General features: G+C 36.8%; 1 protein-coding gene across 36 annotated transcripts in view; it reads left to right on the top strand.

Moving 5' to 3' along the window:
* Positions 1-24,332, top strand: part of TSBP1 (testis expressed basic protein 1) — a 220,018-nt gene that overhangs the window by 179,059 nt on the left and 16,627 nt on the right. For 28 of the 36 annotated variants that reach the window (XM_045057354.1, XM_045057353.1, XM_045057351.1 and 25 more), the window contains 3 exons: positions 218-238; positions 894-911; positions 2,169-2,186. In XM_045057354.1, the coding sequence (XP_044913289.1) occupies positions 218-238; positions 894-911; positions 2,169-2,186 (57 nt within the window). Of the gene's footprint in view, positions 1-217; positions 239-893; positions 912-2,168; positions 2,187-19,656; positions 19,806-24,332 lie in introns of those variants that run through there. The other 8 variants (XM_045057356.1, XM_045057330.1, XM_045057357.1 and 5 more) reach the window with 5 other exon arrangements.

Here is a 24,332-nt window from a genome sequence, read left to right as displayed (position 1 = left end):
AAACTTTACATACAGTACAGTAAACGTCAGTAAAGACATTGAGGAGGAGGTGAATACAAGAATAATCCACAGACCTATGTTTCTGCAAGAAATTCCAAAATGAAAGGTCATAGTAGATGGCTTGGAAGCTAGATGTTAAAACAACACAAAGGAGTATTTTTGGGAGGCCTATGATAGTAGGTCAAACCAATCTCCCTTATTTGTTTTTGTTTTTCAGGAACCATTGAGAACATTTCCAGTAAGTTACTTTTATGTGGATACTATCTGGAAAAATATGTGCCTAAAGATCTTTTGATAAATAAGTCTGGCATAGCCATAATCCACTTTGCAAATCTTAATGTTATTGTTTTACTTCCTGTATTCCTCTCATATTAGTGAGCCTTTTTTAGAGATTACTGATAATTTGCAGGAAAGCTTAAAAGCATTTATTATATGGCTAAAGATCACAAAGCAAATAAAAATCCTTTTCAAAACAAAATGTATAAGGAATCGGTAAAGAAAACAAGAGTCCAGTTTTGAAAGAAAAAGATAGAGTGATAGATACTACTGTAACATCATCCCACCTTCCTAAAAGATTTGAATATTTCTTTGCCCTGGATAAGAAAGATGAAATACACAAAGAAGAGGATGTCTCAACAGAGGTCCTTCAAACAGAACATTCAAATGTCCAGGATTAATCATGTATTAAAATAATCTTTCATTAAACACAAGTAATTTCAACTGTTTTGAAATCCCTTTGCATTTCTTTTTGGAGGCACCCTCTGAAAATTGCATAAGTAACAATTTTGTTCTGACTCAAAACGTAGAGAAATTCCTTTATTGGATATATTTTCATATACTACACTTTATTTATGTCTTTATTTTTCTCTGTTTTTTTCCCTTCTGTTTTAAAGAAACTGCATCATCCATTAGTAACTTCCTTTTGAAATCCTAAAATTCATAGAATGTAAACTAGTTTTACTCCCTATTGCTATTACCATGTCAATGGTCTAAAACTCAATTCTAATATTTCTCTACTCTTCCTCTCTGTGTGATAGTGATAAATAATAAATGATATTGTAAAAAATTAAGAATAAAAATTAGTAGATCATACATATTAAAAGAAATGCCATTATCAAACTGGTCTTTGATACCAAATCAATGTGATATTCATAAACATAAGCAAACAGATGGGGAAAGTTAACAAAAAATATAATAAGAATAGAGACTAAGAGGTATAACTTCTTGACTTGCTCAAAAATGATATAAACCTGTTGTAATAGGCAATAATGTAAGAGCTTAATAGGCTCCAGAAAGACCGTTTGCTTTGTTCTTCTACCAGAGTAAGGAGACCCTAACCCCAACCATCCAGATCTTCCGTTAGAACACAGCAGGGACACCAACAACACCAACTACGTAGAAATAATACTGTAGATGCTAGTGCAAGTTTGACCTACCAAAAATGTTTGTGTCATTTTTATAGGTTAGCAACATTCCTATTGAGAAACAGTAGAACATGTACAGTTAATTCACCCAACAGAAAAGTCAAACTAAATATCTGGAGAATGTCCAAGCCTCAAAGGTCACTAAATGAATTCCAATTGTAACTACTCTGATATGTTTCTTAATTTGTATTTCATGAGCATAAACAGATCAGAGAGGTTATCGGACAAAAAAAATGTATGTTTTTGTATGTATGTTTCTAGATTTAGTTACCTCTAGATTTACAAGTAACAACTTGGGGCACCTGAGTGGCTCAGTCGTTAAGCATCCGACTTCAGCTCATGTCATTATCTCACCATTTGTGGGTTTGAGTCCTACATTGGGCTCTGTGCTGACAGCTCAAAGCCTGGAGCCTGCTTCGGGTTCTTTGTCTCCCTCTCTCTCTCTCTCTACCCCTCCCCCTCTCGCACTCTGTCTCTCTCTCTCAAAAAAAAACATTAAAAAAAATTTTTTAAGGAACAAGTCTTTAAAATAATTAATTATGCATATATTTTAGCCCAAAATTCCAATTTGGGCATTATTAATAATATAAAACAAAGGAAAATAATTTCTGAAAATATATTTGCAATGAATATGGCTAAAATCTAAAAAAGAGTCCAGACACTTAGCCACAGGAGAATTGTTTGTTAACATGATAATATATGACATTATAATTAGAACTGACAGTAGTTTTTTCTCTGAATCAGGATTTGCTGAACCAATTGGTAAGGTTTTTTTTTCCTTGTCCTCTATTATTATATTTTCAGTTTAAATAATAGTCTAGAATTTATGCCAGTAGTTTTTTATTTAGAAATAATTAATATTTAACATGATATTAGTTATATGTATACCATATAATGATTGGATATTTCTACATATTTCAAAATGATCACAATAGGTCTAGTTAACATTGATCACTATACATAGTTACAAATCTTTTTTCTTGTCATGAAAACTTGTAAGACCTACTTTCTTAACATTTTCAAATATACCTGAGTATTATTAACTGTAGTCATCATTCTGTACATTACATACCCATGACTCCTTTTTTTTTTTTTTTTAGGTTCATTTATTTTGAAAGAGATAGAGAGGAGGAAGGGTAGGGACAGAAGAGAGAAAGAGAAAGAATCCCAAGCAGGCTCCATACCGTCAGTGCAGAACTTGACCCAGGGCTCCTTCTCACGAACTGTGAGATCATGACCTGAGTTGAAATCAAGGGTCTGTTGCTTAACTGACTGAAGCCACCCAGGCGCACCCCCCTGACTTCTTTATTTAATAATAGCTAGATGTTTGTGTTTTTAACCACCTTCACCCATATTACCCACTCTCTATACTATCACTGGCAACTACAGGATGTTTTCTGTATCCAAGAGTTCAGGTTTTTGTTTGTCTAGATTCCTCATATAAGTGAGATCATGCATTATTTGTCATTCTCTGAGTTATTTCATTGAGCATAAGGCCCTTAAAGTCCATTCATGTTGTTGCAAATGCAAGATTTCCTTCTTTTTTGTGGCTGAATAATATTCCTCTGTGTATGTGTATGCATGCGTGTGTGTACCACATTTTCTTTTTTTTAGCTGGGGCACCCCTTGCAAACTTATTTCTTGAAGTATTGGTGAAAGATAGGTCTTCTGGACCCTCCCAGGATGGGTTTGTATTTAAATTGCAGTTAGCTAACATATGGTGTAATATTAATTTCAGGTGTACAATATTCTGATTCAACACTTGCATGTGACACTTGGTGCTCATCACATCAAGGACATTCCTTAATCCTCATCACCTATTTCACCCATCACCCCACCCTCCTGCCTTCTGATAACCATCACTTTGTTCTTTATACTTAAGAATCTGTTTCTTGGTTTGCCTCTCTCTCTTTTTTCCTTTACTTGTTTGTTTTGTTTCTTAAATGCCACATATGAGAGAAAGCATATGGTATTTATCTTTCTCTGACATTTTATTTAGCATAATACTCTCTAGCTCCATCCATGTCATTTGAAATGGCAGGATTCCGTTCTTTTCAAAGGCTGAGTATTATTCCATTGTGTATGTATACTACATCTTCTTTATCCATTCATCAGTTTGAACTGGTTCCATAATTTGCCTATTGTAGACAATGCTGCTATAAACAGGGTACATGTATCCCATTGAATTAGTATTTTTCTATTCTTTGGGTAAATACCTAGTAGTGCAATTGCTGGATCATAAGGTAGTTTCATTTTTAACTTTTTGAGGAACCTGCATACTGCTGTCCAGTTTTCGTAACACCATTTGTTGAAGAGACTCTCTTTTTCCCATTGTATATTTTTTTACTGCTTTGTTGAACATTAATTGACTATATAGTTGTGGATTCATTTCTGGGTTTTCTATTCTGTTCCATCGATATGTATGCCTATTTTTCTGCCAGCATTGTACTATTTTGATCACTATAGCTTTAGAATATAACTTGAAGTCTGGAATTGTGATGCGTCCAGAGTTGCTTTTCTTTTTCAAGGTTGCTTGGGCTATTTGGGGTCTTTTGAAGTTCTATACAAATTTTTCTAAAATGTGCATAGAAATTTTTCTAAAATTTGTATAGAAAATGCTGTTGGTATTTTGATAGGGACTGAATTAAACATGCAGATTACGAGGAGATAACAACATGGCAGAGAAGTAGGGGGACCCAAAGTTCCCTGGTCCCTCAAACACAGCAGTGTTGAGGCCAAAGAACTTTGAATTTCAAGAGTCCAGGCTGCAGAGTGACAAAGATGTCTCCAGGCGCCCAAGGGGACAATCTGGCAGGCCATAGGTACATGACTGCAAACTGGGTAGAGATAAAACGGGCTGCAGAAGCACAGATGGGAGGGATCCCCTTCTGTGGAGAGACAAAGGGAAGAGAAAGAGAAGCTGGGGGGAGCATAGGACTGTATCTGGACAAAAGAAAAACCACTGACCGGAATGGACAAAGATCCATTATCTGAGGGGCTTGCTCTGGACTGGGGGCTGGCTGCCCTGTTCCCACCCTTGAGGAGGAGGGGAGCCAGTCTGGGCTAACTAGTTTAGAGGCACAGTCCGCAGTGGGAGAAAGCAATCCCTTCTCTGGAGTACTGTGGGAAGAGGGTATATAACGGTTCAAAGGGCAAGACTGCCTGCGCCCGCCAGCCAGAAGCCATATATCAGCGGCATGGAGCGGCACTTCTCCGGAACCAGGGTGCACAGTGTGAGACCCTTTAAGACATCCGGGATTTAAATCCCAGGTGTTTAAATCCCGGGATTAAAAACCAGGGAGGCACTGGAGTGGTCGGAATGAGACACACCGCCTCATTCGCGCCCAGGGCACTGTGAGGATGGCCTGTACAGAATAGTTTGGGACAACTGGTTCATGGGGGAGAGTGGGGTGTTGCCATTTTTCTCCCCATCACCAGTAAGGCGGGGCTTCAGGGAAGGGACAGTGAGCCCACAATAGAGGTGGGACCCGCCTACACCAAACCACACCCCTCCTTGCCTGGTAACTTCGTGTCTAGTGGAATGGAATTGACACTGATAAACCAGACAGCCCCTCCTCCAGACCAGCACTGCCACGAGTTGCAAGGCACCCAGCGGTTTTGCATTTTCTGATTTAATTCTCAGACAATTCTTATTATACATATATATTTTTTTTCTCCCTTTTATCCTTCTTATTTCTTCCCTCTCCTAGTCTGGTTATTCTGGTTATTGGTTTGTTTAAGCAGACATATTTAATCTATTCTCTTTATACCTGTTCTGTTCTATAACTCCTTCTTTATTTCTCTTTCTCTCTCTCTCTCTTTCTGGATTAAACCATATAGTTTCTCTGCCTGGTCAGTGATCTTGTCTTTTTCTGAGCCCCTGTCATTTCTCTCTTTGTATGGGATAAGGCCTCTTCCATCAACAATGCCCCCACCCCGTTGTTTTTCTGTAGTTGGTGTTTTTTGTTTTTTCTGGGTTTTGTTTTGTTTTGTTTTGTTTTGTTTTTGTATGTTTATTTTCTTTTCCAGGGCTACTTCAATCATCAAATCAAAGCACACCAGGTGAAGGGTTCAAAACATCACTACCGATACAGAGATAAAGCAACCAGTCACACCAACAGAGAACAAGTAACACACTCCAAAAAACACCTCCTGGAGGGCCAGGCCCTGTACAGTGTATGATACCTCTTTAATATAGTAGTGCTTGCAGGTGCAGGATACATCACAAGCTTTTAAAATGCATGAGGGACAGAAAACTAGCCAAAATAATGAAACAGAAGAATTCTCCTCAAAAGAAATTCCAGGAAGAAATGGCAACTAAAGAACTGATCAAAACAGATATAAACAGTATAACTGAACAAGAATTTAAAATAATAGTCATAAAATTAATTGCTGGGCTTGGAAAAAGCATAGAAGACAGCAGAGAATCTATTGCTGCAGAGGTCAAGGAACTAAAAAATAGTCATGATGAATTAAAAAAATGCTTGTAAGTGAGGTGCAAAATAAACTAGAGATGATGAAAGTGAGGATTGAAGAGGCAAAGGGGAGTAAGTGAAATGGAAGATAAAATTATGGAAAAAGATGAAGTTGAGGAAAAAGATAAAAAAAATTCTGGACCATGAGGGGAGAATTAGAGAACTAAGTGATTCAATGACATAATAATACCCATATCATAGGAGTTACAGAAGAAGACAAAGAGGCCAAAGGTGTGCTTGAACAAATCATAGCTGAGAACTGCCCCAAACTGGGGAAGGAAACATACATTGAAATCCAAGAGGCACAGAGAACACCCTACAGACATAACTTGAATTGATCTTCTGCATGACATATCACAGTGAAACTGAAAAATACAAAGATAAAGAGAGAATTCTGAAAGCAGCTAGGGACAAACGGACCTTAACCTACAAGGGTAGGCACGTAAGGGTAGTAGGAGACCTAACTACTGAAACTTGGCAGGCCAGAAAGGAGTGGCAGGAAATTTCAATGTGCTGAATAGGAAAAATATGCAACCAAGAATCCTTTATTCAGCAAGCCTGTCATTCAGAATAGAAGGAGAGATAATAGAAGGTTTTCCCAGACAAACAAAAACTGAAGGACCTCATCACCACTAAACCAGTCCTACAAGAGATCCTAAGGGGGACTCTGTGAGTGGAATGTTGCAAAGACCACAAGAGACCAGAGACATCACTACAAGCATGAAATCTACAGATAACACAATGACTCTAAACCCATATCTTTCAATAATAACACCAGATGTAATTGGACTAAATGCTCCAATCAAAAGACATAGGACACCCAAATGGATTTAAAAAAAAAGATCCATCTATTTGCTGTCTACAAGAGACACATTTCAGACTTGAGGACACCTTCAGATTCAAAGTGAGGGGATGAGAACCATCTATTATGCTACTGGAAGTCAAAAGAAAGCTGGAGTAGCCATATTTATATCAGACAAACTAGATTTTAAACTAAAGGCTATAACAAGAGATGAATAAGGGCATTGTATAATAATTATGGGGTCTACCCATCAAGAAAAGCTAACAATTACAAATGTCTATGCATCCAATTCAGGGACTCCTAAATATATAAAAAAATTAATCACACACATAAGCAATCTTATTAGTAAGAATGTGGTTAATACTCCACTTACAACAATGGACAGATCATCTAGACAGAAAATTGATAAAGAAAGAATGGCCCTGAATGATACACTGGACCAGATGGACTTGACAGATATATTCAGAAATCTTCATTCTAAAGCAGCAGAATGCACATTCTTTTTGAGAGCACATGGAACATTCTCCATATAGATTGTATACTGGGTCACAAAACAGCCCTCAATAAATATAAAAGAATTGAGATCATACCATAGATACTTTCAGATCACAATGCTATGAAACCTGAAATCAACCACAAGAAAAGGTCTGGAAAACCTCCAAATGTATGGAGGTTAAAGAACATCCTACTAAAGAATGAATGGATCAACCAGGCAATTAAAGAAGAAATTCAAAAACATATGGAAACAAATAAACATGAATAGTCCAACACTTTGGACTATTATTAAAAATCTCCCGAGCACTGGGTGTTGTATGGAAACCAATGTGACAATAAATTTCATAATAAAAAATATTAAAAAATTAAAAAAATTAAAAAAAAATCTCCCAACAAACGAGTCCTGGGCCACATGGCTTCCCAGGGGCATTCTACCAGACATTTAAAGCAGAGTTAGTATTTATCCTTCTCAAGTGTTCCAAAAACTATAAATGGAAGGAAAACTTCCAGACTCATTCTATATAGCCAGCATTACTTTGATTCCCAAGCCAGACCAAGACCCCACAAAAAAGGAGAACTACAAGCCAATATCCCTGATGAACATGGATGCAAAAATTCTCAACAAGATACTAGCAAATTGAATTCAACAGCATATAAAAAGAATTATTCACCATGATCAAGTGGGATTCATTCCTGGGCTGCAGAGCTGGTTCAATATTCACAAAGCAATCAATGTGATACATCACATTAATAAAAGAAAGGATAAGAACCATATGATCCTGTCAATAGATGCAGAAAAAGCATTTGACAAAATACAGCATCCTTTCTTAATAAAAACCCTCAAGAAAGTCAGGATCAAAGGAACATACTTAAAAATCATAAACACCATATATGAAAAGCCCACAGTTAATATCATCCTCAATGGAGAAAAACTGAGAGCTTTCTCCGTGAGATCAGGAACGTGACAGGGATGCCCACTCTCATCACTATTGTTTAACATAGTGTTGGATGCCCTAGCATCAGCAATCAGACAACAAAATTAAATCAAAAGCGTCAAAATTGGCAAAGAAGTCATCAAACTTTAACTTTTCACAGACGCCATGATACTCTACATGGAAAACCTGAAAGACTCACCAAAAGGCTGCTAGAACTGATACATCAATTCAGCTAAGTCGCAGGGTAAAAAATCAATGTACAGAATTTGGTTGCATTTCTATACACCAATATTGACACAACAGAAAGAGAAATAAAGAAACTGATCCCATTCACAACTGCACCAAGAATCATAAAATACCTAGGACTAAACCTAACCAAAGAGGCAAAGATCTGTATGCTGACAACCATAGAAAACTTATGAAGGAAATTGAAGAAGACACAAAAAAATGGATAAACATTCCATGCTCATGGATTGGAAGAATAAATATTGTTAAAATGTCAATACTACCCAATGCAATCTACACATTCAATGCAATCCCTATCAAAATTGCACCAACATTCTTCTCAAAGCTAGAACAAACAGTCCTAAAATTTGTATGGAACCACAAAAGAGCCCGAATAGCCAAAGTAATATTGAAGAAGAAAACCAAAGTGGGAGGCATCACAATCCCAGACTTTTGCCTCTACCCCAAAGCTGTAATCATCAAGACAGCATGGTATTGGCACAAAAACAGACACATACACCAATGGACTAGAATAGAGAACCGAGAATTGGACCCACAAATGTATGGCCAACTAATCTTTGACAAAGCAGGAAAGAGTATCCAATGTAAAAAAAGACAGTCTTTTTAGCAAATGGTGCTAGGAGAACTGTACAGCAACATGCAGAAGAATGAAACTAGACCACTTTCTTACAGCATTCACAAAAATAAACTCAAAATGGATGAAAGACCTAAATGGGAGACAGGAAACCATCAAAACCCTAGAGGAGAAAGTAGGCAACAACATTTTGGACCTCAGCCACAGCAATTTCTTACTCAACACATCCCCAAAGGCGAGGGAATTAAAAGCAAAATGAACTATTGGGACCTCATCAAGATAAAAACTTCTGCATTGCAAAAGAAAAGATACTTGCAAATGACATATCAGATAAAGGGTTAGTATCTAAAATATATTAAAAAAAACTTACCAAACTCCACACCTGAAAAACAAATAATCCAGTGAAGAAATGAGCAGAAAACATGAATAGACACTTTTCCAAAGAAGACATCCAGATGACCAACAGACACATGAAACAATGCTCAACGTCACTCATCCTCAGGGAAATACAAATCAAAGCCACACTGAGATATCAACTCACACTGGTCAGAATGGCTAAAATGAACTCAGGAAACTACAGATGCTGACGAAGATGTGGAGAAATGGGAACCCTCTTGCACTGTTGGTGGGAATGTTTTCCACTCTGGAAAACAGTGTGGAGGTTCCTCAAAAAATTAAAATAGAACTACCCTACAACCCAGCAATAGCACCACTAGGAATTTATCCAGAGGATACAGGAGTGTTGATTCATAGGGGCACATGTACCCAATGTTTATAGCCACACTTTCAACAATAGCCAAATTATTGGAAGAGCCTAAATGTCCATCAACTGATTAATGGATAAAGAAGATGTGGTTTACATATACAGTGAAATACTACTTGGCAATGAGAAAGAATGAAATCATGCCATTTGCAGCAACATGGATTTAACTGGAAGGTATTGTGCTGAGTGAAATAAGTCAGTCAGAGAAAGACAGATATCTTATGTTTGCACTCATATATGGATCTTGAGAAACTTAACAGAAGACCATGGGGCAAGGGAAGAGAAAAAAATAGTTACAGAGAGAGAGGGAGGCAAATAGTAAGAAACTCTTAAATACAGAGAACAAACTGAGGGTGGATGGGGGAGGTGGGAGAGAAGGGAAAATGGGTGATGGGCATTGAGGAGGGCACTTTTTGGACAGGAAACTACCCCAAAAACCAGAAGCACACTTTACAGACTGTATGTTAGCCAATTTGACAATAAATCATGTATTTTAAAAAATAAAATTAAATAATAAAATTAAAATTAAAAAATAATTTTAAACATAAAAAAAACATGCAGGTTGCTTTGGGTAGTATAGACATTTTAACAATATTTGTCTTTTCAATCCATGAGTGTGGAATGTCTTTCCATTTCTTTGTGTCATCTTCAATTTCTTTCATTAATGTTTTGTAGTTTTCGGAGTACAAGTCTTTCAATTCTTTGGTTAGGTTTATTCTTAGGCCTCTTATTACTTTGGGTAGAACTATAAATGGGATACATTCCTTAATTTCTCCTCTTGCTGTTTCATTATTGGTGTATAGAAATGCAGCAGATTTCTGTATGCTGATTTTGTATCCTGGAACTTTACTGTTTGTTAAATAATTTCTAGCAGTTTTTTTGGTGGAGTCTTTTGGGTTTTCTTTATGGAATATCGTGTCATCTCTCTGCAAATAGCAACAATTTGACTTCTTTCTTGCTGATTTGGATGTCTTTTATTTCTTTTTGTTGTCTGATTGCTGAGGCTAGGATTTCCAGTACTATGTTAAATAAAAGTGCTGAGAGCAGACATCCCTGTCTTGTTCCTGACCTAAGAGGAAAAGCTCTCAGTTTTTTTCCCATTGAGAGTGATGTTAACTGTAGGTTTTTCATAGATGGCCTTTATTGTGTTGAGGTATGTTCCCTCTAAACCTACTTTGTTGAGGGTTTTATCATGAGTGGGTGTTGTACTTTGTCAAATGCTTTTTCTGCATCTCTTGAAAGTATCACATGATTCTCTTCCTTTCTTTCATTAATGTGGTTATCATGTTGATTGATTTGCAAATATTGAACCATACCTGCAACCCTGGAAGAAATCCCACTTGATTATGTTGAATGATTTTTTAAAAAACATATTGTTTGCTAGTATTTTAAATTTATTTATTTAAATTCAAGTTAGTTAACATACAGTGTAGTATTAGTTTCAGGAATTGAACTCAGTGATTTATCACTTACATGTAACACGCAGCGCTCATCCCAACAAGTGCCCTCCTTAATGCCCATCACTCATTTAGCCCATCCCCCTACCTTCAGCAACCTTCAGTTTATTCTCTGTATTTAAGAGTCTGTATGGTTTGCCTCCCCCTTTTTTCTTTTATCTTATTTTTCCTTCCCTTCCCCTATGTGCATCTGTTGTGTGATACAGGGGCAAGTCCAGAATTGTGATGCCTCCAGCTTGGGTTTTGTTTTTCAACATTACTTTGAGTATTTGGGGTCTTTCCTGGCTCCATACAAATTTTAGAGTTGTTTGTTATAGCTCTGTGAAGAATGCTGGTGTTATTTTGATAAGGATTGCATTAAATGTGTAGGTTGCTTTGGGTGGTATAGATATTTTAACAATATTTGTTCTTCTAATCCATGTGCATGGAATTTTTATCCATTTCTTTGTATCTTCTTCACTTTCTTTCATGAGCTTTCTATAGTTTTCAGCATATAGATCTTTTACCTCTAAGTTTATTCCTATGTATTTTATGGTTTTCAGTGACATTGTAAATGGGATCAATTCCTTGATTTCCCTTTCTGCTACTTCATTATTGGTAATAGAAACGCCACTGATTTCTGTACATAGATTTTCTATCCTGCGACTTAGCTGAATTCACATATCAGCTCTAGCAGTTTTTTGGTGAAGTCTTTGGATTTTCCATGTAGACAATCATGTCATCTGTGAAGAGTGAAAGTTTGACTTCTTCCTTGGTCATTGGAATGTCTTTTATTTCTTTTTGTTGTCTGATTGCTGAGGCTAGAACTTTCAATGCTACATTGAACAACAGTGGTGAGAGTGGACATCCCTGTCATATCCCTGAAGTTAGGGGGGAAATTTTCAGTTTTTCCTCATTAAGTATACTAGTTGTACATCTTTCACATATGGCCTTTATGATCTTGAGGTTTGTTTCTTCTATCCCTACTTTCTTGAGGGTTTTTATCAAGAAACGATGCTGTATTTTGTCAAATGCTTTTTCTGAGTCTATTGAGAATATCATATGGTTCTTATCCTTTTTTTAAATTAATATGGTGCATCACGTTGATTGATTTGCAGACATTGAACTAGCCCGGCATCCCAGGAATAAATTCCATTTGATCATAGTGAATAATTATTTTAATGTACTGTTGAATTCAATTTGCTAGAATCTTGAGAATTTTTCCAACCAGCTTCATCAGGGATATTGGCCTTTAATTCTTTTTAGTGGGGTCTTTGTCTGGTTTTGGAATCAAGGTAATGCTGGCTTCATAGAATGAGTTTGGAAGCTTTCCTTCCATTTCTTTTTTTTTTTTTTTTTAGTTTAGTTTTATTTATTTTGAGAAAAAGATAAAGAGCAAGCAGAGGAGGGGCAGAGAGAGAAAGAGACAGAATCCAAAGCAGGCTCCACGCTACCACCATAGAGCATGATTTCACAAACTGTGAGATCATGACCTGGGCTAAAGTTAAAGTCAGACACTTAACCAACTGAGCCACCCAGGCACCCCTTCTTTCCTTCCATTTCTATTTTTTGGAAAAGTTTGAGAATAGGTATTAACTCTTCTTTAAATATCTGGTGAAAGCCATCTGGCCCAGGACTCTTGTTTGTTGGGAGATTTTTGATAACCGATTCAATTACTTTGCTTGTTATGGATCTGTCCAAATTTTCTATTTCTTCCTGTTTCAATTTGGTAGTTTGTGAGTTTCTAGGAATTTGACCATTTTTCCAGATCGCCCAGTTTTTTGGCATATAATTTTTCATAGTATGCTCTTATAATTCCTTGTATTTGTATGGTGTTGTTGGTGATCTCTCCTCTTTCATTAGTAATTTTATCTATTTGCTTTCTTTATCTTTTATTTTTGATAAATCTGGCTTGGGGGTTATCAATTTTGTTTATTCTTTCAAAAGATCAGCTCTTAGTTTCATTCTACCAGAGTTTTTTAGGTTTGTTCCTATATTATTTATTTCTTCTCTAATCTTTATTACTTCCTTTCTTCTGCTAGCTTTAGGTTTTTTTGCTACTTCTTTTCTAGCTCCTTCAGGTGTAAGATTAGATTGTGTTTTGGTGACCTTTCTTGAGATCGGACTGAATTGCAACATAATTTCCTCCTAGAACTGTCTTTGCTGCATCCCAAAGGGTTTGGACTGTCGTTTTTTTCATTTTCATTGGCTCCCATGTATTTGTTTTAAATTTCTTCTTTAATTTCCAAGTTGTCCCATTCATTCTTTAGTAGGATGTTCTTTAACCTCCATGTATTTGATGGTTTTCAATTTTTTTTCTTGTGGTTGATTTTAAGTTCATAGCATGTTGTGATCTGAAAATATGCATGGTGTGATCTCGATCTTTTTGTACCCATGGAGGGCTGATTTGTGATCCAGTATGTGATTTATCCTGAAGAATATTCCATATACAACTGAGAAGAATGTGTAATTCTGCTTTTTTTTTTTAATTTTTTTTTCAACGTTTTTTATTTATTTTTGGGACAGAGAGAGACAGAGCATGAACGGGGGAGGGACAGAGAGAGAGGGAGACACAGAATCGGAAACAGGCTCCAGGCTCCGAGCCATCAGCCCAGAGCCCGACACGGGGCTTGAACTCACGGACCGCGAGATCGTGACCTGGCTGAAGTCGGACGCCTAACCCACTGCGCCACCCAGGCGCCCCTCTGCTGCTTGTTAATGAAATGTTCTGAATATATCTGTTAAGTACATCTGGTCCAGTGTGTCATTCAAAGCCATCGTTTCCTTATTGATTTTTTGCTTAGGTGATCTGTCCTTTTCTGTAAGTGGGGTACTATTATGGTATTATTATCAGTGAGTTTCTTTGTATTTGTTATTAATTGATTTATATATTTGGGTGTTTTCAATTTGGTGACATAAATATTTACAATTGTTGGATCTTCCCTTTTTTAATTTTTTAAAGTTTGTTTGTCTATGTGGAGAGAGAGGGAGAGAGAGAGAAACAAAAAACCCAGAGAATTGAAAAACTATATGCTGATTCCATAAGAAAAAAAGAAAGAAAGAAAGAAAGAAAGAAAGAAAGAAAGAAAGAAAGAAAAGAAAAGAAAGAAAAGAAGAGAAAAGAAAAGAAAGAAAAAGTAAAGACAAGCCTGAACCGGGGCAGTGTTGGTGGGGGGGAGGAATGAAATGAAAAAAACAAACAAGAAACTATAAGCCTGATTGCAAAGGAAAAAAAAAAGAAGAAAGAAAGAAAAAGAAAGAGGAAAAAAATGAAAGCCTGGTCCTAGTTCCACAAAAACTGCAGGTGTCATTTTGAAGCACTGGATTTTCAGTACCCTTGGTGCATGCGGTGTCCTGGCTGTTCTGGAGGAGAGGCCTGCTGCATTGGCTCAGAGTCAGTCTTGCCCCAGCAAATAATTAGTTGCAGTCATAGAGATTTGGGATTTTGTGTATGCGCATCTTGCCCCCACTGGGGGCTGCTGTGTTGCTTTTTGACATCCCTCTATGTTGGTGTTGGGAGAAAATGGTGCTACCTCAACCTCCATCTCTGGACAGGGAATCTCACACCCTCCACTGTTCAGGCAGCCTTCACAGAATAGTCATCTCACCCTGTGCCTAATTCTCTGGTGTTTTTCTGTGGCATGTAGCTGGCATTCAAAACTTGAAGCCTTAAAGTGCCCAGAACCTAATGGATCCACCCCCTTCTTTCTTTGGAGTAGAGCCTCTCCATTAATTGTCTCAAGTCCTTTGTCCCTGAAAAACAGTCTCAAGCCAGCGTAGTACATGGAATTGATGATGTAATACCACTAAAAGCAGCAAAGGTTATATTCCTTCTGGGTGTGCCTCTGTCCCCTGCTGATGAAAGGCCTTTGGCTGGCACCTGTGGGGACTTTTGTCCTTGGGAAGGCAATATATCCTCTTCCAAAAGTACTGCAGAAAGGGGAATGTTCTCTCCCAATGCACCCCTGAGATAGCTACACTGTGCTATGCACTCAGGGGCCAGCTCCCTCCTCCGCAGGAGCACTCCCCACAGCTCCACTCTAGAGAAAGTCATGCATTTCCAAAACCTCATAGTTTGAGCTCCAAAATCTGTTTGCAAAAAAGAACTGGGACATTCAATACTTCTGACTCCCAGTCTGTGATCCAGAGAGGCTTTCCTCTTGTGCTAATTCAATGTTGCACTACATCAAAGCCTCTCTCTTTCTCTCCCTTTTGTCTTTCCATGGAAAGCGTTCCTCCTCTCCATGGCACTACTGTTTGTCTCTCCCCCATTGGACTTTCTTGTACCTTGCACCTGACACTCTGCCCCTCCAACTATAGAGATTCTTTTTCCAGATCAATTTCCTGTGTGTTTCAAGTGATCTGACCTCAATACATCTGTGCTTGAGGGACTAGGAAAGCCCAGGGTCCCCCTATTTCTTCACAATCTTAACTCTTCCCTACAACTATCACTTTAAAATAGGTAGTTTTGTTTGGGGATCAAAGGTGGTTTTGATCATTTTAAAAAAGTATGTTGATTGAGAACTAGTCTAATTCCCTACTTTTTTCACTTATCAGTTTATTTTTGAGATCTATTTATATCACTTTATAATTACTTTGTTAGTTGCTTTGAACTATATTTTCAAAAATCTATCCTTGGACTCACTAGTTGTTTCTAAGTACTGCATACTATTTACTGCCCCATATACATCAACCACAGTGTATTTATTCACTCCTTTTTCCACAGATGGCATGGTCTCTACAACTCTCAGCTCACATCAGTGATCTGGAGTGTGTCCTCTTTATATCTTGTGAGTTATTTCTCTAGAAGTTATACTTGGGAGTAGTTCCACTGATAAGATGTACAGATACTTAATTTCATCATTAGATTGCTTTCCAGAACTAATGTAACAATCCATACTCTCACTAGTTGTTGGAGGAATGTTCCCTTCATCTCACATCTTGTACAGCACTTTGTTTTATCTATCTCCCTAGTTGGCCATCTGGTTGGTACAAGAAAGCTCCTTGTTGTTATTTTAATTTGTTTTCTGGTGTCTACTGGTGAGTTTGTATATCTAGCCATTCAGGCTTTCCTCTTCTAAGTTGCCTATCCATATCCTCTGCCCATTTTTCCATTCATGTTTCCAGTTCTTTCTTTTTACATGGCAGGCATCTCTTGCATATTGTGGATATAATCTTTCACTATTTTTTATACTTTGAAAATATCTTCCCTTAATTTGTTACATGTCTGTGAACTTAATCTATGGTGTTCTTGGTTAAACAGAAACAATTCTGTTGGAGTTAAATATACTTGTTTTTTCACATTATGTGTTTTGGGGATTCAAAGAAAGACTTCGCTCCACACAACCTAATTAGAGGTGTTTTCCACAATTTTATTTTATTATATCTAAAGTTTTATCTCCACATTTAGGATTTTAATATACCTCTTAATGCTCTTATGCCAAAGACTGGCCACTAAAGACAGATATCCCAGCACACTAGCTGTCTTCCATAAAGGATCTTAATAATTCCTAAGGGTTTTGATACCTTATAGATTGAGTGTTCCTTTAGTTTCAATTTCACTTTGGTGAAACTATTTTTTAATGTTGCTTATTCCTTTACTTAACTGTTATATCTGCAAGTACAGAAACAGTGTTCTTCTGTTCATTTCTCCATCCCCAGTATATATTATACTACCACATACAATATGGTAGACACTTAAGCATTTGTTTTAGAGAAAGAAGAAAATTATGTTCCTTTCATTTGCCTATAAATCTCAGAAAGAGGTAGAATGATGTGTAGTCAAACCTGGATTCCCAGAACAGATTTATCACCTCTTTGTTTTTCACTAAAGAGAGGTTAACAATCCTCTCTGGATTGAAAGAATGCCAGACAGCAGAACAGAACAGAAAGAAGAAGAGAGAGAAATTAAAAATCATGTACAGAAAAAGTGTCAGAGAAGTAAAATTCAAAGAAAAAGATTTGGAGGTCAGGGATTAAAGTGTCAAAGGAGTCAACATGGAGTTGGGGAGAAGATGGGGATAAAACAGCAGTGTTAGAGGCAAGCGTTTTGGAGCCAAGCTTCTAGGGTTCAAATCCAATTAAGAGTTGGGGTACTTTAGGCAATTTACTACATGAGTGAAATGCAGATAATGTTAGTCATCACATAAACTTACTCTGAAAGCAGACTTCAAATATCCGATCCTAAGTATGGATAGTTTTGTTAGAAATCTGAGAATCCCTGTGTCCCGGGGGTAACAAAACAATTTAAAATGATACAGGAGGCAGTAAAGATCATTTGGAGAGAAGCATCTAGGATGTTACTGAGAAAAGACATTATATACTTCATGAAAGTCAGGCAATGTCTTGCTCTAAGTCTATCTCAGTGAGAGAAACACTCACTAAAATTTTATAAACTGAATGTACTCAAGTTTGTTCTCAATATCCTCTCCCTTGATTCTGTGTTGGGTTCAGAGACTGATAAAGGGAGGGAGGTGTGGGTGTCAGAAAGAAAGAAGTCTGGAGTAGTGTATAGGGAGTAATTATGAAGGATTTCATAAGTCATTCTAGGAGTTTGGGTCTTGGAAGAAGTTTTCAAAGAATACATGATCAGAATTGCATTTTAAAAAAATGACTCTGAAATGTGTCATTAGACTCAGAGAACAGCCACTTACATGATCAGATGACCTCTCTCATGGAAAATAAGGTGGATTTTGACATGGAACCATGTTTCATTGCTTGTGATGGGAAAGGGGTGGAATTAAAGTGGGATATCCTAGGAAGCATAAGCCAAAGATCGTAAAGAGTTGAGCAGAAGGATGTAAAATCTACCTTAGGACGACTTTCATAAGAAACCATTCTCTGAGTGCCGGGGGCGGGGGTGGAGGGGAGGAGGGACCTGATTAATAGAATGAATATAGAATTAAAAATGTAACTCTTCTATGGCTACCTATAATAGACTGATAATAATAAAAAGAGCAGATGTTCCATTTAAACGTAGTTTATGAAAAGAATAAAGAAAAAGATGAAGGAAGTGAGAAAGCAAATGGAAAAAGAAAACTGTAACTGATGCTTCAATTTAGGAGAGCCTGAATTTCAATTCACTATTGAGGAGTGCTGAGCAAACTCATCTTTGCTTCATGAAATATCCTAGGGTCTTATTTCAGAATGGAAACACAGCTGACTGTGTACAGCCATTTCTAAAATAAAAGACCAGGATATTATCATTTTCATCCCTTTGAAATACTGCTAGTTTTCCTCTTTGTTTTTCCATTCAACTGAATACCAAATTAAAGGTACAAAAATATACATTTATGGATTCAATGAAACTATTTTCACTTTGAATTTTAATTTTACCCTAAATAGAAGTGAAACATCTCTGCAAATGTCCTAAAGCTTAAGCCTGACACCTCTGTTTAAAAGCTCCTGAAAGACAGAAAATTTGTAATTCTCACTCACAGCTGGGTCCCTTGTGCTGGGCACAGTACCTGGAACACAAGGGATGGTTAACAAATATTTCTTGAATTAACATTGACAGAATGGAGGGAGGAAGGAACAGAAGATAACCAGTATCAATTATATTCAATATATGCCAAAGTGACCTCAAATAGTTCTGTTTTTCTTTTGAGAGAATTAGTGTTACTCGTTGGCTCCCTTGCTGTTGTCTCCTTATGGTATATTTTGGTATTCCATACTATCTAAGGAGTGCCATTTCTAGCCCTTGGAAAGCTCTTCTAATTGTTTTGAAATAGATTGCTGATAAATTCCAGAAAGCATGTACTTATTAATAGAAAAATACATGTATTCACTGTGGTGTGTAATAACATCAACAGGGAAAATGTGTTAAGCCTATTTGTAAGCAACATCTTAATTTTCCACTCTGTGACCCATGTATGATAAATAAATAAACAAACAAGGAAACAAACAAGTAAACAAAAGTCAAATGAATCCCCAGGCTAAGACAGGGGGCAGGAACAGATTACATGAGGAAAACTGAGAGAATTAAGTGATGGTAAGAAAATTCAAATGTTGAAAAATTCTACTTCATAAATAGTTCAATTAAAAGTGAAATAGTTAAGAGGTGCCTGGGTGGCTCAGTCAGTTGAGCGTCCGACTTCGGCTCAGGTCGTGATCTCAGTTTGTGGGTTTGAGCCCTACATCAGACTCTGTACTGACAGCTCACAGCCTGGAGCCTGCTTCAGATTCTGTCTCCCTCTCTCTCTGCCCCTCCCCTGCTCATTCTCTCTCTCTCTCAAAAATAAACATTAAAAAAAAATTTTTAATGAAATAGTTAAATGGTAAAAAATATATGAAGAAAGTGTAGAATAAGTGCTATATACTGTCTTTCCCCTAAGCCCATCAAAATAGCCAGATTATTTTAAAAATACAAATAGGGTTGATTTGGTGCTCTGTAAGTGTCCTGCTTCAAAAAAAATTCTTTCTGAAAAATATAGTAGAAAACAGTATGTTATACCAAAAAAGGGTATATTTTTATTTTGACTATATTATTCTTGGTTTTGTTTTTTAGGATCGACTCAGGTACCCACAAGTAATTTCCTTCGCATCTCTCAATTGTAGTATATGTCAATCGCCTATAGAATCCAGGGAACTTTTCTCAAAATGCCTATTTCAACTCAGGCTTACATATCTCGGTCTCCTTTCTTTTCTTTTTATCCAGAAGTCCCATAGTTCATTGAGAAATTTTTAGAAAGTGAAATGTTAAAATCACTAACTGGAAAAACAAGAAATACCAAAAGCATTTCCTAATATTTAACACAGTGTATTTACATGTTTAAAAAAGAATAGAGGTAAAAGGTTAACTTGAAAATAAGATAATTGAAAGAAATTAATTGATGCATTTAGGGAAATTGGTTAAAGTAAGACAACAGTTATAATATTCCAGAGTATCAATTTCCAATAAGGTGGTGAGGTGAAAAAAGGTGATTGTTGGGGAATAGCGATAGCCTCCTACCCAGCCTTCTTAAGTTCTATCTATGACAGGACTAAAACCCCCCATGGGATCAAGACTACTGATGTTCTTAACAAAAGAAGATTATCAACATTAAATAATCACCATGTGCAAGAATAGAACATTAAAATTAAAATTTTTACTTAATTTTTTTTCTTTTTTTTATATATTTTAACTTTATTTTTTATTTTTTAAAATTTACATCCAAATTAGTTAGCATATAGTGAAGCAATGATTTCAGGAGTAGATTCTTAATGCCCCTTACCCATTTAACCCATCCCTCCTCCAACAACCCCTCCAGCAACCCTCAGTTTCTTCTCCATATTTATGAGTCTCTTCTGTTTTGTCTCCCTCCCTGTTTTTATATTATTTTTGTTTGCCTTCCTTCCCTTATGTTCATCTGTTTTGTCTCTTAAAGTCCTCATATGAGTGAAGTCATATGATTTTTGTCTTTCTCTGACTAATTTCACTTAGCATAATACCCTCCAGTTCCATCCACGTTGTTGCAAATGGCAAGATTTCATTCTTTTTGATTGCCAAGTAATACTCCATTGTATATATATACCACATCTTCTTTACCCATTCATCCATCGATGGACATTTGGGCTCTTTCTGTACTTCGGCTATTGTTGATAGTGCTGCTATAAACATAGGAGTGCAAGTGTCCCTTCGAAACAGCACACCTGTATCCCTTGGATAAATGCCTAGTAGTGCAATTGCTGGGTTGTAGGGTACTTCTATTTTTAGTTTTTTGAGGAACCTCCATACTGTTTTCCAGAGTGGCTGCACCAGCTTGCATTGCCACCAACAATGCAAAAGAGATCCTCTTTCTCTGCATCCTCGCCAACATCTGTTGTTGCCTGAGTTGTTAAAGTGAGCCATTCTGACAGGTGTCAGGTGGTATCTCATGGTGGTTTTGATTTGTATTTCCCTCATGATGAGTGATGTTGAGCATTTTTTCATGCATCGGTTGGCCATCTGGATGTCTTCTTTGGAGAAGTGTCTATTCATGTCTTTTGCCCATTTCTTCACTGGATTATTTGTTTTTTGGGTGTTGAGTTTGATAAGTTCTTTGTAGATTTTAAATACTAACCCTTTATCTGATATGTCATTTGCAAATATCATCTCCCATTCTGTCGGTGGCCTTTTAGTTTTATTGATTGTTTCCTTCCCTGTGCAGAAGATTTTTATTTTGATGAGGTCCCAGTAGTTCATTTTTGCTTTTGTTTCCCTTGCCTCCAGAAACGTGTTAAGAAGTTGCTGTGGCCAAGATCAAAGAGTTTTTTGCCTGCTTTCTCCTTGAGGATTTTGATGGCTTCCTGTCTTACATTGAGGTCTTTCATCCATTTTGAGTTTATTTTGTGTATGGTGTAAGAAAGTGGTCCAGGTTCATTCTTCTGCATGTCTCTGTCCAGTTTCCCCAGCACCACTTGGTGAAGAGACTATCTTTATTCCATTGGATATTCTTTTCTGCTTTGTCAAAGATTAGTTGGCCATATGTTTGTGGGTCCATTTATGGGTTCTCTATTCTGTTCCATTGATCTGAGTGTTCTTGTGCCAGTACCATACTGTCTTAATGATTACAGCTTTGTAGTATAGCTTGAAGTCTGTGATTGTGATGCCTCCTGCTTTGGTTTTCTTTTTCAAGATCGCTTTGGCTATTTGGGTTCTTTTCTGGTTCCATACAAATTTTAGGATTATTTGTTCTAGCTCTGTGAAGAATGCTGGTGTTACTTTGATAGGGATTGTGTTGAATATATAGATTGCTTTGGGTAGTATCGACATTTTAAGAATATTTGTTCTTCTTATCCAGGAGCATGGAATCTTTTTCTATTTCTTTTTTTTTTTAATTTTTTTTAACATTTATTCATTTTTGAAAGGCAGAGAGAGAGCGTGAATGGGGGAGGGGCAGAGAGAGAGGGAGACACAGAAACAGAAGCAGGCTCCAGGCTCTGAGCTGTCAGCACAGAGCCCGATGCAGGGCTTGAACTCACAGATCATGAGATCATGACCTGAGCCGAAGTCGGCCACTTAACCGACTGAGCCACCCAGACACCTCAATCTTTTTCCATTTCTTTGTGTCTTCTTCAATTTCTTTCATAAGCTTTCTATAGTTGTCAGTGTACAGATTTTTCGCCTCTTTGGTTAGATTTATTCCTAGGTATTTTATGGTTTTTGTGCAACTGTAAATAGGATCAATGCCTTGATTTCTCTTTCTGTTGCTTCATTGTTGGTGTATAGGAATGCAACCGATTTCTGTGCATTGATTTTATATCCTGCAACTTTGCTGAATTCATGAATCAGTTCTAGCAGTTTTTTCAAACTCTTTTGGGTTTTCCATATAGATTATCATGCCATCTGCAAAGAGTGAAAGTTTGATCTCCTCCTGGCTGATTTGGATGCCTGAAAATTTTCACTTTAGAGAAGTCTGTAGTAATGCCAAATCATTTCTTCTTCCATGTCTTAGTGTAAAAGTACCTTGGTCCAAAGCAGTGTTAAGAGACTAGTATTATTATCACTTATGCAGGGAAAATGAGAACTCATAATTCCCTTTTCCTGAAGTAGTGCCATTTTTAAAAAAATTCACTCGTGATTAAAAAGAAAATTAATATTGGGGCACCTAGGTGGCTCAGTCAGTTGAGCATCTGACTTCAGCCTAGGTCATGATCTCCCGGTTCATGAGTTCGAGCCCCACATTGGGCTCTGTGCTGACTGCTCGGAGCCTGGATCCTGCTTCAGAGTCTGTGTCTCCCTCTCTCTCTGCCCTTCCCCACTCACATTCTCTTTCTCAAAAATAAACATTTAAAAAAATTTTTTAAATAAACATATAAAAAAATTACGTTACTCAGTTCTCATTGTGATAAGTGTACTCACCATCTGTCACCATACAATATTCTTACAATATTCTTGACTATATTCCTTATGCTGTACTTTTCACTTCCATGACTTATTTATTTTATAACTAGAAGCTTGTACCTCTTAATCCTCTTCACCTATTTCACACCTTTGCCCACACAATTCTCCTTTGGCAAGCCACCAATTTGTTCTCTGTATTTAAAAGCCTGGGGTTGTTTGTTTGTTCATGAGTTTTGTTTTCTGAATTATTTTCTAGATTCCACAAATAAGTGAAATCATATGGTATTTGTCTTTCTCTGTCTGACTTATTTTACTTACCATAATACCTCTAGGTCCATCCATGTTGTTGCAAATAGAAGACTTCATTCTTTTTTATGGCTGAATAATACTCCATTTTATATGTATATGTATACATTGTATACATCTATGTATGTATATACACATGTATACATACAATATTTATATATATGCAATGTTCATATATACATATACAATATGCATATATACAATGTGTATATATATATACATACATATATATACATATATATATATATACACACATACATATCACCTTCTTTATCTGTTCACCTATTGATTATACTTAGGTTACTTCCACATTTTGGCTATTATAAATAATGTTTCAGTAAATATGAGGGTGCATATATCGTTTCAAATAATACTTTTATTTTCTTTGGGTAAATACTCAGCAGTAGAATTACTGAATCATATGGTATTTCTATTTTAATTTTTCTTTTTTTTTTTATTGTCAAGTTAATTATTTTTTTATTTTTTATTTATTTATTTATTTTTATTTTTTTATATGAAATTTATTGACAAATTGGTTTCCATACAACACCCAGTGCTCATCCCAAAAGGTGCCCTCCTCAATACCCATCACCCACCCTCTCCTCCCTCCCACCCCCCATCAACCCTCAGTTTGTTCTCAGTTTTTAACAGTCTCTTATGCTTTGGCTCTCTCCCACTCTAACCTGCTTTCTTTTTTTCCTTCCCCTCCCCCATGGGTTCCTGTCAAGTTTCTCAGGGTCCACATAAGAGTGAAACCATATGGTATCTGTCTTTCTCTGTATGGCTTATTTCACTTAGCATCACACTCTCCAGTTCCATCCACGTTGCTACAAAAGGCCATATTTCATTTTTTCTCATTGCCACGTAATATTCCATTGTGTATATAAACCACAATTTCTTTATCCATTCATCAGTTGATGGACATTTAGGCTCTTTCCATAATTTGGCTATTGTTGAAAGTGCTGCTATGAACATTGGGGTACAAGTGGCCCTATGCATCAGTACTCCTGTATCCCTTGGATAAATTCCTAGCAGTGCTATTGCTGGGTCATAGGGTAGGTCTATTTTTAATT

The sequence above is a fragment of the Felis catus genome, chromosome B2 (genome assembly GCF_018350175.1).
Source record: "Felis catus isolate Fca126 chromosome B2, F.catus_Fca126_mat1.0, whole genome shotgun sequence".
Taxonomy (NCBI): domain Eukaryota; kingdom Metazoa; phylum Chordata; class Mammalia; order Carnivora; family Felidae; genus Felis; species Felis catus.
The sequence above is the reverse complement of the archived record's forward strand: the minus strand, read 5'-3'. Positions and strand labels throughout refer to the sequence as shown.